Source organism: Schistocerca americana, chromosome X (genome assembly GCF_021461395.2).
Source record: "Schistocerca americana isolate TAMUIC-IGC-003095 chromosome X, iqSchAmer2.1, whole genome shotgun sequence".
Taxonomy (NCBI): Eukaryota; Metazoa; Arthropoda; class Insecta; order Orthoptera; family Acrididae; genus Schistocerca; species Schistocerca americana.
Genome location: NC_060130.1, coordinates 169676573 through 169693902, shown reverse-complemented (window position 1 = coordinate 169693902; position 17330 = coordinate 169676573). Strand labels below are relative to the sequence as shown.

Genomic DNA, 17330 nt, shown 5'->3' with positions numbered 1-17330 from the left:
AGAACGACGCAACCTACTGTCGACCAGTCCATTTATGAGAGTCTCAGGATGCGTTGTTACAAATGTCATTGATAGTTCAAGAGCACGTTCGAGCGTAAAAATGGGTTCAAATGGCTCTGAGCACTATGGGCCTTAACATCTATGGTCATCAGTTCCCTAGAACTTAGAACTACTTAAACCTATCTAACCTAAGGACATCACACAACATCCAGTCATTACGAGGCAGAGAAAATCCCTGACCCCACCGGGAATCGAACCCGGGAACCCGGGCGTGGGAAGCGAGAACGCTACCGCACGACCACGAGCTGCGGACTGTTCGAGTGTAATTTTGAAATATTGTACTGTAGGAGAAACGCGTTTTATGGTAAGGAGCGCTATGGCTTAACACCGATCATGTTGACTGCAATATATTTCTCATGGAAGATATGACACCCAAAGTAATACGCCTCAATCGCCGCACTCAGTTCCTTATTAGCTATCACTACAATTTTCAGCCACATGATGCTTAAAACGTCTGTTCGTAGTAAAAACCAAGACAATGATTACAGGAAAAAATAATCCGAACTAAAACATTAAACTACCTATGACTAACAATCGATTAACAACTAGCTTTGGACTCCTTTCTACTAAAAAATCCAACTCAAACCACACAGTTTACTAAAACTATTAAAACTAGCTTATTATCCAGTCGAACATGGTTACTACATCCAACGACAATCATTCACACGTGGGAGACCCTCATCGATCCCATCTTGCCTGTATAAACGTTTCATGCAGCTCCACCATTCCAGCATTTTGTCGCTCCCTCGAAATCGTTGAAGATCTTCCTTTCCGTGTCGTATAACTGTTCCATTAATACTCTGCATCAGCTCATAATGTTCCACACATGCTCAGCACATAGATCACGTTTGCCTGTCTTACATCTTCCGCATATTTTAATCCCAACAACCGAGCAAGTTGGCGCAATAATAAGACAGTGAACATCCATTTGGGAGAATGGTGATTCGAGTCCTCATCCGGCGATCCAGATTTTGGTGTTTTTGAAGTGTCCCAAAAATGATTAAGGCAAATACCAGATCCTTTGAAAAGCACATGGTCGATTTCCTTCCTTATCCTTCGCCGGTCCGAGTTTATGCTCTCTCGCTTATGACCTCATCGTCGCCGTGACGTGAAACGTTCATCTTCACTTTTTTCAAACCTTAGCACCCCACTGCATCTTACTTCCTTGATGACCCTGCCTTGTGGCGAGCTATACCAGACTATCCCATCTTCCATGTCCCAATACCTCAGAATCTTTCCCACGACACTTTTAATGGCTTTCCTCTCCTGCGCTATAACATCCTCCTTGAGATGTACCTAGCCTTACCACTATAGTCTATCGTACCCTTCCCACCCCAAGGAAATACTATGTTCCTCTCTTTCCTGCCCAGTTGAAAGTTCTCTCCACTTCTTAATGCACACGAACTTCCCATCATTATTTACTCAGTCACATAAACAGTGTCAATTTATAAAGCAATATCCTCTCCAATTCAAGAAACGATCCAACTGTTACTTATTAATTTTTAAAAGAGCCCCCACTACCCAACTGGACACCGAAATGTACGCGTCACCAACTTCTCATCACATGTTAAAACATCGTTTTGTGTCGATGAATTATATTTTTATGTGTTTTCATTATTCTTTAAATCGAAGGCAGGAAATTGGTAACAGCTAGTCTACCATACCTACCCAAGCTAAGAAAATCTAAATAAGAAATACCAGAAAAGAAATACAAGAACTGTTAGTTCAATCTTTCTCGGCCATGAGTACCATAAACTAATCCCTTAACAGAAGCAACACTATAGACAATGTCTCAGGACCATACCAAACGCCTCTTTTATTCTATTTCGTCATGTATGGAAGCTCTTCTTTCAACCCATTCAAGCTTCACGAAATACCCATTACGTATTAGCGATAATACATATCCCTGTATATACAAGGTGCCCCAGTAAGAATGGCGAATATTCAGACATATGTCACGATCATTTGAAGCAAAAAAGTTTACTGAACGGAGCTTTAAAATGAATATTTCAAGAGGTATGAGCACTCATTTATGTTCGGTATTGCAGTCTCTTGTTTTCCTTATTCTGAGCGTGGTAGCATGGATCAGAAACGTTTCAGTTATCATAGTCTCTGTAAAGTGCATACCTTAAGAGCTATGAACACTTGTTCATCCTCGCTCCGTCTGTTCCACTGAGTAGTTCTTAAGGTATGCGTTTTAGAGCTCAGGCTTACTATACATTTTTGCTCCGAATAATCGTTCATGTCTTATCCCTGAATACTGACTATTCCTCTTGGGACACCCTGCATATAACACATAATATTATATTGCGATAGTATCGTACAAGAGTTTGTAAGATGAGCATAAAAAATAAAACAAGGGCAACGGAATGCAGTCTAATTAAATTAGGCGATGTTGGGGAACCTAGAACAGGAAATGAGACGGTAATTGTAGGTGACGTTTATTACTTGAGCAGCAAAATAACGAACGATGACCGAAGTAGTGAGACTGCCAAGTAGCAGACTGCCAATTGCAAGAAAAACTTTTCTAAAAAAGAGAAATTTGCTAATATGTGAAATAAATTGAAATGATAGGATGTCTTTCCTCGCAAGGGGAGGCCACAACCTTATGATCACAGAATTACTTAACACTTTGCACAGCTTTAGCAGACATTTTTCGAGAAAATCGTAAAAGAAGTTCTACGAGTCTGTTACGTGGTGTATGTGTCTGTGCCTAGATGCTGGACATTCGACTTCATTGTGGTCAAGTGGTCCGCTACGAACTTTAACTTTTCCTCACCTATTGCATCCACATCAGGGCTCCTCTCTCCCTATCCCTCTCCATTCATCCTCGCCCCTCCCTTGTTGTTATCACTATTCAACCTATACACCAAACACTTCCCCACACTTAAATAAAAAAAAGTTATTGGCGTTCGAAACCTGTAAGGCGAATGTGTATGTGGCTATGGTTCGACCACCATTTAAACTTAGTTTTTAATCTATTTTTTCATGTCTGGTCATATTATTTTATTTATATGACATTTGAGAGGTAATATAATGAAAAAAAAACACTTGTATTTGTACGAAGTTTCAATTTAGATTTTCATTGTCTGTATGACAAAATACCATCTGCAACGTGTGATGACGAGAGCACATCCTCTTGCGATCTGGCACATTGTCACTTACTATATTACCACCTGTCAATGACGTCATTCGCATCATTATTTATCAATGTTTGACTTGAACTTTCTAAGCCTGTCCCTCGTCCTTGAAAATTTAATTACGAATAGTAAATAGTGAAATACCGCAACATACGAAATTCACTGCAAATTCACGGAAATGCACGTGGGGCATTTTTTCTTCGCTGTATTACCTCTCAAATGATATATAAATTAAATAACGTGAGCAGTGACGAAAAAAACATAGATTAAAAAGTAAGTGTTTGACAGATTCGATCGGTCGCCTCCTCCACGACCCATTCGCGATGCGCGAACGCTTAACGCTTACCATTTGACCTCTATAGCTTTCATTACTAATTACTTTGCAAGGATATATCAGTTACATAATTTTCTCTTGCGACTTCCTCGGAATTGCCAAAGTAGTGCACCTTAAGCCGGCCGCGGTGGCTGAGTGGTTCTAGGAGCTTCAGTCCGGAACCACGCGACTGCTACGGTCGCAGGTTCGAATCCTGCCTCGGACATGTATGTGTGTGATGTCCTTAGGTTAGTTAGGTTTAAGTAGTTCTAAGTTATAGGGGAATGATGACCTCAGATGTTAAGTCTCATAGTGCTCAGAGCCATTTGAACCATTTGAGTGCACATTACTACTTACATATTATGTTGTTTTAATGGTCTACTAAAGGTGTACAAAGTCTGAAGTAAGTCCGTGATCCCAACCCCGTGGCTTCCCTTGTCAGTGTATTTGTCATTTGTCTGTAATTTTGTCTTGTAAGAAACGGAAAGGTGACCAATATGCAGTTGAGACAAGAACTCGGTGCTACAGGAGAATGCTGAAGATCAGATGGCTAGATGGAATAAACAAAGAAGGGGTAGTGAGTCTGTGAGGCAACAAGAAACCGTCAATTTGGTAGTGGAGGGAACTGCTGGGGGTAAAAATTGTAGAGGGAGATCGAGGCTCGACTGCAGTCGGCAGTTTCAAATAGATGTAAGTTGCAGTAGTCATGCGGAGGCGAAGAGGCTTGCAAGGGACAGACCAGCTGCTTTCTTGTTCTGCACAATCAATAAATATGTGTTTATGTAGACTGAGCTGTGTTGCTACTTGCTGCATGCCTTAGTCAGAGGTAGAAGTTACCTGTAGAAGGAAGGAGCGGAGGCGCAGTCGACGTTGTACCACCAGTCACAGGCGAACTCCTTCTGGTTGAAGAGCGTGCCGTTGGTGCAGAGGAACGCCGCCCCCTGCTCCCCTTCACGTCCGTCGTGGCACACGTGGTACGCCTGTCGACAGAAGACAAACGTCCATACAACTTATCGTACGCTATCACGGTTCTTTCCGGACACCGATACCTTGCCGGCAAAGCAGCTTGGCCGTCAGGGTTTGCGCACTGATACACTGGAAACTTACTGCGGAAATGAGTATGTTAAAGTAATTACCACGAGACTCAGAGGGCCATAGACACGGGTTCCCAGGTAGATGCCGTGTTTCTTGACTTTCGCAAGGCGTTCGATACCGTTCCCCACAGTCGTTTAATGAACAAAGTAAGAGCATATGGACTATCAGACCAATTGTGTGATTGCATTGAAGAGTTCCTAGAAAACAGAACGCAGCATGTCATTCTCAATGGAGAGAAGTCTTCCGAAGTAAGAGTGATTTCAGGTGTGCCGCAGGGGAGTGTCGTAGGACCGTTGCTATTCACAATATACATAAATGACCTTGCGGATGACATCGGAAGTTCACTGAGGCTTGTTGCGGATGATGCTGTGGTATATCGAGAGATTGTAACAATGGAACATTGTACTGAAATGCAGGAGGATCTGCAGCGAATTGACGCATGGTGCAGGGAATGGCAATTGAATCTCAATGTAGACAAGTGTAATGTGCTGCGAATATACAGAAAGAAAGATCCCTTATCATTTAGCTACAATATAGCAGGTCAGCAACTGGAAGCAGTTAATTCCATAAATTATCTGGGAGTACGCATTAGGAGCGATTTAAAATGGAATGATCATATAAAGTTGATCGTCGGTAAAGCAGATGCCAGAATGAGATTCATTGGAAGGATCCTAAGGAAATGCAATCCGAAAACAAAGGAAGTAGGTTACAGTACGCTTGTTCGCCCACTGCATGAATACTGCTCAGCAGTGTGGGATCCGTACCAGATAGGGTTGATAGAAGAGATAGAGAAGATCCAACGGAGAGCAGCGCGCTTCGTTACAGGATCATTTAGTAATCGCGAAAGCGTTACGGACATGATAGATAAACTCCAGTGGAAGACTCTGCAGGAGAGACGCTCAGTAGCTCGGTTCGGGCTTTTGTTGAAGTTTCGAGAACATACCTTCACCGAGGAGTCAAGCAGTATTTTGCTCCCTCCTACGTATATCTTGCGAAGAGATCATGAGGATAAAATCAGAGAGACTAGAGCCCACACAGAGGCATACCGACAATCTTTCTTTCCACGAACAATACGAGACTGGAATAGAAGGGAGAACCGATAGAGGTACTCAAGGTACCCTCCGCCACACACCGTCAGGTTTCTTGCGGAGTATGGATGTAGATGAAGACGTAGAAATAATTTATAAGGCAGGATAACTAAGGATAAGTCACGGTACGTAAGAAGAGAAAAGATAACTTTTTACGATACTGCAGTGCCTGTGTTGTACCGAACTACGATGAAAGCTACTTAACTAAGGATACTAAGGATAACTAAGGATAACTAAGGATAAGTCACGGTACGTAAGAAGAGAAAAGATAACTTTTTACGATACTGCAGTGCCTGTGTTGTACCGAACTACGATGAAAGCTACTTCGGACATGCACGAATGTCCGAAGGAACAGGTGCTGCGGCGACTACAACTGTTACGAAATACGTGAAATGTATTCGCAATTGCGAATGTGGACTACCATCAGCTGTATACAGGGTGCGGCTCCCAAATCCGGACAAATTTCAATCTGAATTTCCCGCCATATCGTAGTTCCGCCGGAGGTCGTGATAGGCGTTCTTGAAAGCCATATGCATCTAGTAAACAGTCAGAACCTCAAAATGGGCGAGATGTTACGGACAAGTGCGGAGTAGAACCGAAGAGCAGCGATTACCGAAAGTCTTCGCGCTGGACGTTCGCCCACTGAAATAGTTCGATTCTTCGGGTATCCGAGATCAACTGTTTACGATATTGTGGCCAAGTGTGATTCTGGAACAGAAAAACGGGGAACTGATAGTAGTACACCAAATACCCTTCGCCACACACCGTAAGGTGGCTTTCAGATTATTAGATGTAGATGTAGATGTAGACGCAGAGAGCCTGCATAAGCCTTTAGTCGGCGCTTTCAGTCATGTGACTCTCTGGAGATCGGAGTGGCATTTTTCACCCCAGTAAGGTTTCTTGATAGTCGGAAAGTCGGCTATAGAAATGTGCTTGAATCGTCTTCTTCGTGGCACCTGGCATAAAATGATTATAATTTGCGCGATAGGGAAAACTGCTGCTCTCTACAGTTGGAGATGGATGAGACCATCGAAGCTGTGGCTGCTTCGCAGACGGTGCCATGTATCGTTCAATACTGCTCCTTACTTTCTTTCACTGGATCTCTGTAATAACTATTTGGTTTGTAAATGTTAATGTACTTGTGACTGTCTAATAGGATCAGATGCTCGTAGATGTTAGAGACTTGGAGTTGCGGATAGGTACTCATCAACGTATGCCAGCTGAAGACGACACTTCGTGAAGATCTTCTTTCGACATCTGCATCTACATCGATACTCCGCAAGCCACCGTACGGTGCGTGGCTGAGGGTACTCTGTACCACTACTTGTCATTTCCATTCCTGTTCCACTCGCAAACAGAGCGAGGGGAAAAAGATTATCTGTATGCCTCCGTATGAGCCCTAATTTCTCGCATCTTATCTTCGTGCTCCAATAAACCGAAGTCAACTATTCGCCTCCCTACCACAGTTCACACACGCTCGTTCCATCTCATATCGCTTTGCAATGTTACGTCCAGATATTTAAACGACTTCACTGTGTCAAGCAGGACACACGTAATGTTGTATCCGAACATTACAGGTTTGATCTTCCTACACATCCACATTGACTTACATTTTTCCACATTTAGGGCTAGCTGCCATTCATCACACCAACTGGAAATTTTGTCTAAGTCAATCAACTTCGACACCATACCGTACATCACGGTATCATCAGCAAACAACCGCAGATTGCTGCCCACCCTGTCCGCAAAATCATTTAAGTATACAGAGAACAGTAGTGGTTCTGAAACACTTCCCTGGGGCAATGCCGATGATACCCTTGTCTATGATGAACACCCGCCGTCGATGACAACATACACTACTGGCCATTAAAATTGCTACACCAAGAAGAAATGCAGATGATAAATGGGTATTCATTGGAAAAATATATTATACTAGAACTGGCATGTGATTACATTTTCACGCAATTTGGGTGAATAGATCCTGAGAAATCAGTACCCAGAACAACCACCTCTGGCCGTAATAACGGCCTTGATACGCCTGGGCATTGAGTCAAACAGAGCTTGGATGGCGTGTACAGGTACAGCTGTCCATGCAGCTTCAACACGATACCACAGTTCATCACGAGTAGTGACTGGCGTATTGTGACGAGCCAGTTGCTTGGCCACCATTGACCTGACGTTTTCAGTGGGTGAGAGATCTGGAGAATGTGCTGGGCGGAGCATCAGTCGAACATTTTCTGTATCCAAAAAGGCCCGTACAGGACCTGCAACATGCGGTCGTGCATTATCCTGCTGAAATGTAGAGTTTCGCAGGGATCGAATGAAGGGTAGAGCCACGGGTCATAACACATCTGAAATGTAACGCCCACTGTTCAAAGTGTCGTCAATGCGAACAAGGGGTGACCGACACGAGTAACCAATGGTACCCCATACAATCACGTCGGGCGATACGCCAGTATGGCGATGACGAATACACGCTTCCAATGAGCGTTCTCCGCGATGTCGCAAAACACGGACGCGATCATCATGATGCTGTAAACAGAACCTGGATTCATCCGAAAAAATGGGGTATTGCCATTCGTGCACCCAGGTTCGTCGTTGAGTACACCATCGCAGGCGCTCCTTTCTGTGATGCAGCGTCAAGGGTAACCGCAGCCATGATCTCCGAGATGATAGTCCATTATGCTACAAACGTCGTCGAACTGTTCGCGCAAATGGTTGTTGTCTTGCAAACGTCCCCATCTGTTGCCTCAGGGGTCGAGGCGTGGCTGCATGATCCGTTACAGCCATGCGGATAAAATGTCTGTCATGTCGACTGCTAGTGATTACGAGGCCGTTGGGATCCAGCACGGCGTTCCGTATTACCCTCCTGAACCGAGCGATTCCATATTCTGCTAACAGTCTTTGGATCTCAACCAAGGCGAGCACCAATATCGCGATACTATAAACCGCAATCGCGATAGACTACAATCCGACCTTTATCAAAGTCGGGAACGTGATGATACGCATTTCTCGTCCTTACACGAGGCATCACAACAACGTTTCACCAGGCAACGCCGGTCAACTGCCGTTTGTGTATGAGAAATGGGTCGGAAACTTTGCTCATGTCAGCACATTGTAGGTGTCGCCACCGGCGCAAAATTTGTGTGAATGCTCGGAAAAGCTAATCGTTTGCATATCAGAGCATCTTCTTCATGTCGGTTAAATTTCGCGTCTGTAGCACGTCGTCTTCGAGGCGTAGTAATTTTAATGGCCAGTAGTGTATCTTTCTTGGGATTGTGAACTAGAAGAAGAAGGACTATTCCTTAATCACGTGAAACCGATTAAGGACAATGTGCAAAGACAGTGATGTAATTTGTCGGAAACCACAGCGCTCTCGAGTGACCTACAGTGGCGCTGCATATGATTGTGGTGCGGACGGCGACCGCTGGCACAGTTAGGGCAGCCGGCACGCCCTGTCCCACAGCTTACGGCTCGCCTCGTGCGCGGTGAAAGGCCGCCGCCACCGGACCCGACCCTGCCGTGCCGTACGCGCCCCAGACTGGTTCCTCGGCTGAATGATGACGCAACCTGCAGCTGCCCAACCCCCACACTCCAGCTGTGCCTATTCCCCGCGGCTTAAGTTATGTACAAACGCACATGACCGTGTTTTTGCCTCGTACGCATTCTCGACGGCACTATACAGGATGATTTTTTCCTCCATGTAAAAACTCTAGGGACTGATCGACGAGAGGACTCAGAACATAAAAGGTGTACTGAACTTGTGTCCGGAAATGCATGGTCTCCATGCTAGAGACCATTTATTCAAAATGGTTCAAATGGCTCTGAGCACTATGGGACTCAACTGCTGAGGTCATTAGTCCCCGCCATTTATTCGATCATACTTTGTTACAGAGACTGCGGCTACATTACTGGCCATTAAAATTGTTACACCACAAACATGACGTGATACAGAGGCGAAATTTAACCGACAGGAAGAAGATGCTGTGATATGCAAATGATAAGCTTTTCCAAGCGTTCACACAAGGTTGGCACCGGTGGCGACACCTACAATGTGCTGACATGAGGAAAGTTTCCAACCTATTTCTCATACACAAACAGCAGTTGACCGGCGTTGCCTGGTGAAACGTTGTTGTGATGCCTCGAGTAAGGAGGAGAAATGCGGACCATCACGTTTCCGACTTTGATAAAGGTCGGATTGTAGCCTGTCGCGATAGCGGTTTATCGTATCGCGACATTGCTGCTCGCGTTGGTCGAGATCCAATGACTATTAGCAGAATATGGAATAGGTGGGTTCAGGAGGGTAATACCGAACGCCGTGCTGGATCCCAACGGCCTCGTATCACTTGCAGTCGAGATGACAGGCATCTTATCCGCATGGCTGTAACGGATCGTAGAGTCACGTCTTGATCCCTGAGTCAACAGATGGGGACGTTTGCAAGACGACAACCATCTGCACGAACAGTTCGACGTTTGCAGCATCATGGACTATCAGCTCGGAGACCGTGGCTGCGGTTACCCTTGACGCTGCATCACAGACAGGACCACCTGCGATGATATGCTCAACGACGAACCTAGGTGCACGAATGGCAAAACGTCATTTTTTCAGATGAATCCAGGTTCTGTTTACAGCATCGTAATGGTTGCTTCCGTCTTTGGCGACATCGCGGTAAATGCACATTGGATGCGTGTATTCGTCATCGCCCTAATGGCTTATCACCCGGCGTGATGGTATGGGGTGCCATTGGTTACACGTCTGTTTCAAAACCCTACATTTCAGCAGGATAATGCACGACCGCATGTTGCACGTCCTGTACGGGCCTTTCTGGGTACAGAAAAAGTTCGACTGCTGCCTTGTCCAGCACATTCTCCAGATCCCTCACAAATTGAAAACGTCTGGTCAATGGTGGCCGAGCATCTGGCTCGTCACAATACGCCAGTCACTACTCTTGATGAACTGTGGTTCGTGTTGAAGCTGCATGCGCAGCTGTACCTGTACACGCCATCCGAGCTCTGTTTAACTCAATGCCCAGGCGTATCAAGGCCGTTATTACGGCCAGAGGTGGTTGTTCTGGGTACTGATTTCTTAGGATCTATGCACCCAAATTGCGTGAAAATGTAATCACATGTCAGTTCTAGTACAATATATTTGTCCAATGAATACCCGTTTATTATCCGCATTTCTTCTTGGTGTAGTAATTTTAATGGCCAGTCGTGTAATACGCCCTGTACCATGCAGCCACAGTTACAGTATGCATGGTTATCTCCTAGAGAGTGGAACTGTTCCTCATACATTATGCTGTAGCGCCCTCTCCTGCCATAGTAACTGGTAGTGTTTTGTCCGATTCACTTCTCTTGCTGACTCACCTTGTAGTGGATGTAATACAGTATTTTACATAATGATTCCGTATTCGAATCGAGAGCTTGCCCACGTGTTGCTTGCTTACGGAAAGGCAAATGGCGACGGGCGGCGTGCAGCTAGGTTGTATCAGGAGATCTATCCTCGTCGACATCAGCCACAGTATTCGATGTTTGCAAGAGTGTTTCGCCGTTTTCCTGCGACAAGGTCGTGTCAGGGAGCAAGACATCAGGATGGACGTACTCGACATGTTCGGACACCATGTGATTAACAGTGTGGAAGGCTACCGCCGTGTCAGTACCGGGCAGTTGGCATGCCAGTACAACATAAGCCAGACGACCATGTCGAACATTCTCCATGACAATTATTACTACCATCATCACTTACAGCGTGTGCAGGGCATACTAGTGACGGACTTTGAACATCGTGAGCAGTTTTGTCTCTGGATTATTCACCAGGCAACCAAGATTCCGAGATTTGTGTCATCCATCGTATTCACAGATGAGGCCACTTTTACACGGAGTGGTATCTTCAACTTTCATAACTTATCTGTGGGACAGTATGGTATGCAGAACCGCCACGGTATGGTGACAGCGAATCACTAGCATCGGTGCAGCAGGAATGTGTGGGCCGGGATAATTGGCGACCGTCTTTTGGGACCTGTCTTCCTTCCACGTCAACTAACAGGCCGGAACTATCGGCATTTCTTGCCGGTGACTTTGCCTCCCCTGCTGGAAGGAGTGTCACTGATGATTCGAAGGGCTATGTGCATGATGGTGCTCAAGCGCATCTCAATCGTGTCTTCCCTGCTCGATGGATCGGACGAGGCGGTCCAGTTGCGTGGCCTGCTCGTTCATCGATCTCAACCCGTGCGACTTCAGGTTATGGAGCCATCTCAAAAGCATCGTATATGCAGAGCCAATTCCAGACGTGAAGACACTGGAGCAGCGTATTCATGCTGCCTTTGACACTGTTTGGATGCAACCTGGCCGATGTGAACGTGTGAGACAGAACATGCTACGGCGCGTACACGCATCGCGTACACGCAGCGTTGAGGCACATGGAAACCATTTTCAGCACATACTGTAACTGCGGCTGTATGGTACTGCGCATATTAGACCGCAGTCTCTGTAACAATGTATGATTGAATAAATGGTCTCTAGTGTGGAAATCATGCATTTCCGGACATAAGTTCATTAGACCTTTTTTGTTCCGCATCCTCTCATCGATCAATCCCTAGAGTTTGTACACGGTGGAAAAAATCGCCCTTTATAAACTGCATGACCAAAACAGTGAAGCACTCAGTAGTCATGTTTGTATGTCAATGTAGCATCATATACCTACTCACCACTGGCGGGTATGACAGGTAAACGGCCACCGTAGTGCATTGGAGTTGTTCTTGTTCACTGTTGTCACCATGCCTAGTGGGGTATATAAGGTGCGTGATCAGCATAGCGTGATCACAGTGAGGGGCACGAAGATGCCGCCTGCTTGCATGAGACAGCGTTATAACCACCTCACAGAATTTGAGAGGGGCCACACTGTGGGAGTCCATCGCGCAATATCCAAATCCCTGAGGCATTCGAATGTGACAGTGGCCCGATTTTGGACCACATGGGAACGTGATGGCGAGTATACTCGTCAAGTTTTCCGTTGGCCACATCCGACCACCGCAAGGGAAGATCGTCATATTGTGCACCACGAACATCGTAATCCCTTCACATTTGAGCCTAACAAGTAATAGACTCCCTGTGACATTCTGGGATCAAGCAACATTAGTCAAAGACTAACATCGGCCAGACTAAGGAATTACTGTAACACGCGACGATTGCCGTTAACACCACAAACAAACGTCTGCGTTTGAAGTGGTGCCGTGAACGGAAAGCACGGAGCGCTGCTGACTGGCGTCGCACTGTGTCCAGAGACGAATCGCGATTCTGCACTACCCCGGATGACCATCCTCGGCTAATATGGCGGTGCTCCGGGGAGAAGTCCCATTCTTTTAATGCTTCGGAGAACCACAGTGGTGTTACTCCTGACGTCATGATATGGGGAGCTATCGGATAAGACTTCAGGTAACAGATGGTAGTGACTGAGCGAACTGTGACAGCACAACGCTACGTCACGTACACAGTGCGTTCTCTTGTATTGCCACTCGTGCGAAAGTATCATGGTACAATTTTTCAACAGGACAATGCACGTCCAAACACGACGCGTGTCTCTACCAGCTCTCTGTGAGATTGTGATGTTGAAGTACTCCCATGCCCAGCAACATCCGAACATATGTCCTCTGTAGCCCACGTGTGGGACTAGTTCGGACGTCAACTCCATCTCAGTGCCTGTATTCTACATCTACATCTACATACATACTCCGCAGTCCACCATACAGTGCGTGGCGGATGGTACCTCGTACCACAACTAGCATCTTGTCTCCCTGTTCCACTCCCAAACAGAACGAGGGAAAAATGATTGCCTATATGCCTCTGTACGAGCCCTAATGTCTCTTATCTTATCTTTGTGGTATTTCCGCGAAATATAACTTGGCGGCAGTAAAATTGTACTGCGGTCAGCCTCAAATGCTGGTTCTCTAAATTTCCTCAGTAGCGACTCACGAAAAGAACGCCTCCTTTCCTCCAGAGACTCCCACCCGAGTTCCTGAAGCATTTCAGTAACACTCGCGTGATGATCAGACCTACTAGTAACAAATATAGCAGCCCGCCTCTGAATTGCTTCTATGTCCTGCCTCAATCCGACCTGATAGGGATCCCCAACGCTCGAGCAGTACTCAAGAATAGGTCGTACTAGTGTTTTATCAGCGGTCTCCTTTACTGATGAGCCACATCTTCCCAAAATTCTACCAATGAACCGAAGACGACTATCCGCCTTCCTCACAACTGCCATTACATGCTTGTCCCACTTCATATCGCTCTGCAATGTTACGCCCAAATATTTAATCGACGTGACACTACTAATGGAGTATTCAAACATTACGGGATTCTTTTTCCTGTTCATCTGCATTAATTTACATTTATCTATATTTAGAGTTAGCTGCCATTCTTTACACCAATGACAAATCCTGTTCAAGTCATCTTGTATCCCCCTACAGTCACTCAACGACGGCACCTTCCCGTACACCACAGCATCATCAGCAAACAGCCGCACATTGATATCCACCCTATCCAAAAGATCATTTATGTAGATAGAAAACAACAGCGGAACTACCACACTTCCCTGGACCACTCCAGATGATACCCTCACCTCCGATGAACACTCACCATTTAGGATATCAAGAACCAGTTACAGCAGTTGTGGACCAGCTTGACTTAGAAGAGGTTACATTAGGTTTATGAGACTCTTCCCAACCAACTCAGTGCAAGCATCCAGGACAGAGGTGGTGCAAAGTCACACTGACAAGCAGGCTTATACTACCAACCCGTTTGCTAATTTCACTCGATTTTGGAATCACTGAAATAACATCACATACGCTCTAAACCCATGAAGATGCATTTCGTTTCTTTCTACGCTTCTGGATGGTTTCCTGTTTTTACCAGGCAGTGTCCGTACGTGGTTTTCTCAAGCACTTCTTTAAAGGTACAATCCATAGTGCTAATGCCCTTGAGGAGACTAGTGTTAGACGTGCCGTAAGAATGCGACACGGAATTTCGTATGATCATTGTGTATAAGCACTCCGGATAAAAATTGGTCTCCCAGATCTATTGTAACACGAGCTGAAGCCACTGATTGATTAGATCACGTAGAGCTACCAGATTGCGGGGATACTAATTGATTCGTTTCACCAGTTGTTCCCAACAGGCCGTCCGAAGTGGCCAAGCAGTTCTAGGCGCTACAGTCTGGAAACGCGCGACCGCTACGGTCGCAGGTTCGAATCCTGCCTCGCGCATGGATGTGTGTGATGTCCTTAGGTTAGTTAGGTTCAAGCAGTTCTAAGTTCTAGGGGACTGATGACATCAGCAGTTTAGTCCCAGCCGGCCTAAGTGGCCAAGCGGTTCTAGGCGCTACAGTCTGGAAACGCGCGACCGCTACGGTCGCAGGTTCGAATCCTGCCTCGGGCATGGATGTGTGTGATGTCCTTAGGTTAGTTAGGTTTAAGCAGTTCTGAGTTCTAGGGGACTGATGACATCAGCAGTTTAGTCCCAGCCGGCCGAAGTGGCCAAGCGGTTCTAGGCGCTACAGCCTGGAACCGCGAAACCGCTGCGGTCGCAGGTTCGAATCTTGCCTCGGGCATGAATGTGTGTGATGTCCTTAGGTTAGTTAGGTTTAAGTAGTTCTAAGTTCTAGGGGACTCATGACCACAGAAGTTAAGTCCTGTAGTTCTCAGAACCATTTGAACCAGTTAAGTCCCATAGTGTTCAGAGCCATTTGTTCCCAACAGTCCCAGATGTTGCTGTTTGAGTAAGATCGGGCGATTAAGGTGTCCAGTGCGTTCATCAAACCAGGAACGTACGTGTGCACTCCTGTAAACATGGCTTGGAAGACGGCATTTTCCACAGCATACTCATCAAGACGGGTTAGAATAAAGGGAACACTTGGCCACCGAGAATTTTGAACCAAGCATCCTGGTTGACGTTCAAGGTAAACTGAATGAGTGCATCCAAGTTATGGTACGAAAAACACCCCCTTAACATCGCAGAACCACCTCCGGCCTGAACTACACCTTCGGAACACTGCGGTTTGAACGACTCACTGAGCCGCCGGTGTAATCAAAGTCTTGTCTCACTTCAAAAGAGGCAAAATCTAGGGAAGGCCGCGGTGGCCGAGCGGTTCTAGGCGCTTCAGTCTGGTACCACATGGCTGCTACGGTCGCAGGTTCGAATCCTGCCTCGGGCATGGATGTGTGTGATGTCCTTAGGTTAGTTAGGTTTAAGTAGTTCTAAGTGTAGGGGACTGATGACCTCAGACGTTACGTCCCATAGTGCTTAAAGCCATTTGAACCATTTGAGAAAGTAAGTGACCATTGCGCGACAAGCGTGGCACATCGTGAGAAGGGAGTACATGTTCCTGCATTCCTGCCAACACAGTTCTGTTGGGATATGGATAACAGGTGCCTCACAGAGCGCGAGTGAAATGGGGCCGCAACTAGAGACGTACTCCAAAGTTGAAGTAAGAGCAACAGTGGGAAAAAGTTGTAAACTGCACACAGATTCACCATGAAATTCTGGCGGTGTGTGGACCAAATGCATTGTCACGTCCAGCGATTGTGAAGTGGTGAACAATTTGACGAGGGGGACATGGACGTGAGTGAGGCTGATCGGGAAGGCCGGATCATGGACTACACATTTTTCAACCTTTTAGCAAGCCGAACGAGCATCTGCGGGGCAGAGCTGTTTTCCAGCGATCAACGTCCACATAGCAGTTCTCGAATGGTTTCGTGACGAAGGAATGGATCACTGCCGCCGAAGAACTGAAAGATTGGTAGAACAAATGGTTCAAATGGCTCTGAGCACTATGGTACTTCACTTCTGAGGTCATCAGTCCCCTAGAACTTAGACCTACTTAAACCTAACTAACCTAAGGACATCACACACAGCCATGCCCGAGGCAGGATTCGAACCTGCGATCGTAGCGGTCGCGCTGTTCCAGACTGTAGCGCCTAGAACCGCTCGGCCACCCCGCCCGGCGATTGGTAGAACGTTCCGACTGTTGCTTACAGAGACTTGGTGATTACGTTGAAAAATAGTGGCTTGTGCCTGTGTTACTTTGAAGTGTAGTATAGAAGAAAACACTCACTGAATGTAAACATCTCAAATGTGGGTCTCATTTCAACCTACAAGCCTCTGTATAAGTAGTAAGAGAGCAGTTCAGAAAGTTGTCACGCTGTCAAAGAAAACACAAAACTCAAGAGCAATATTTAAACTTTTAATAACAGTTACTTTCTCTGACAATCGCAGTGTAGATCACAATGTTATTATATTTTATTGAAAATATAGAAAAATTGTGATTTATAGTGTCTTTCGGACAGTTATAACACACAGATCACTGTGGTGTGTCCACGGCAAAATATTCCTGTCTTTTATTAAGCTGATGCATAAGTTCGAAGCATTGTTTTTTTCGTGTTGGTATTTCGGTTGTTATTGGTTTATTTATCGCTTGTCATTCTTCATTTGTAGGTTGCTATTGCTGTTTGAGAGTACATATTGTCATTTGGAGATAGTGAGTGCAGCTGTGGACGCTATAAAATGGAGTTCCAAGTGGATCAATCGGACATTTCCGAAGTATTCTTCCTTTTCGATTCAATAAAGGAGTGATAGCAGCGG

At 45.8% G+C, this 17330-nt stretch overlaps 1 protein-coding gene across 1 annotated transcript in view; it reads right to left on the bottom strand.

Moving 5' to 3' along the window:
- LOC124555889 overlaps positions 1–17330 on the bottom strand; it is a 110051-nt gene that overhangs the window by 5417 nt on the left and 87304 nt on the right. The window contains exon 4 of the mRNA XM_047129949.1: positions 4351–4493. Within this exon, the coding sequence (XP_046985905.1) occupies positions 4351–4493 (143 nt within the window). The remainder of the gene's footprint in view (positions 1–4350; positions 4494–17330) is intronic.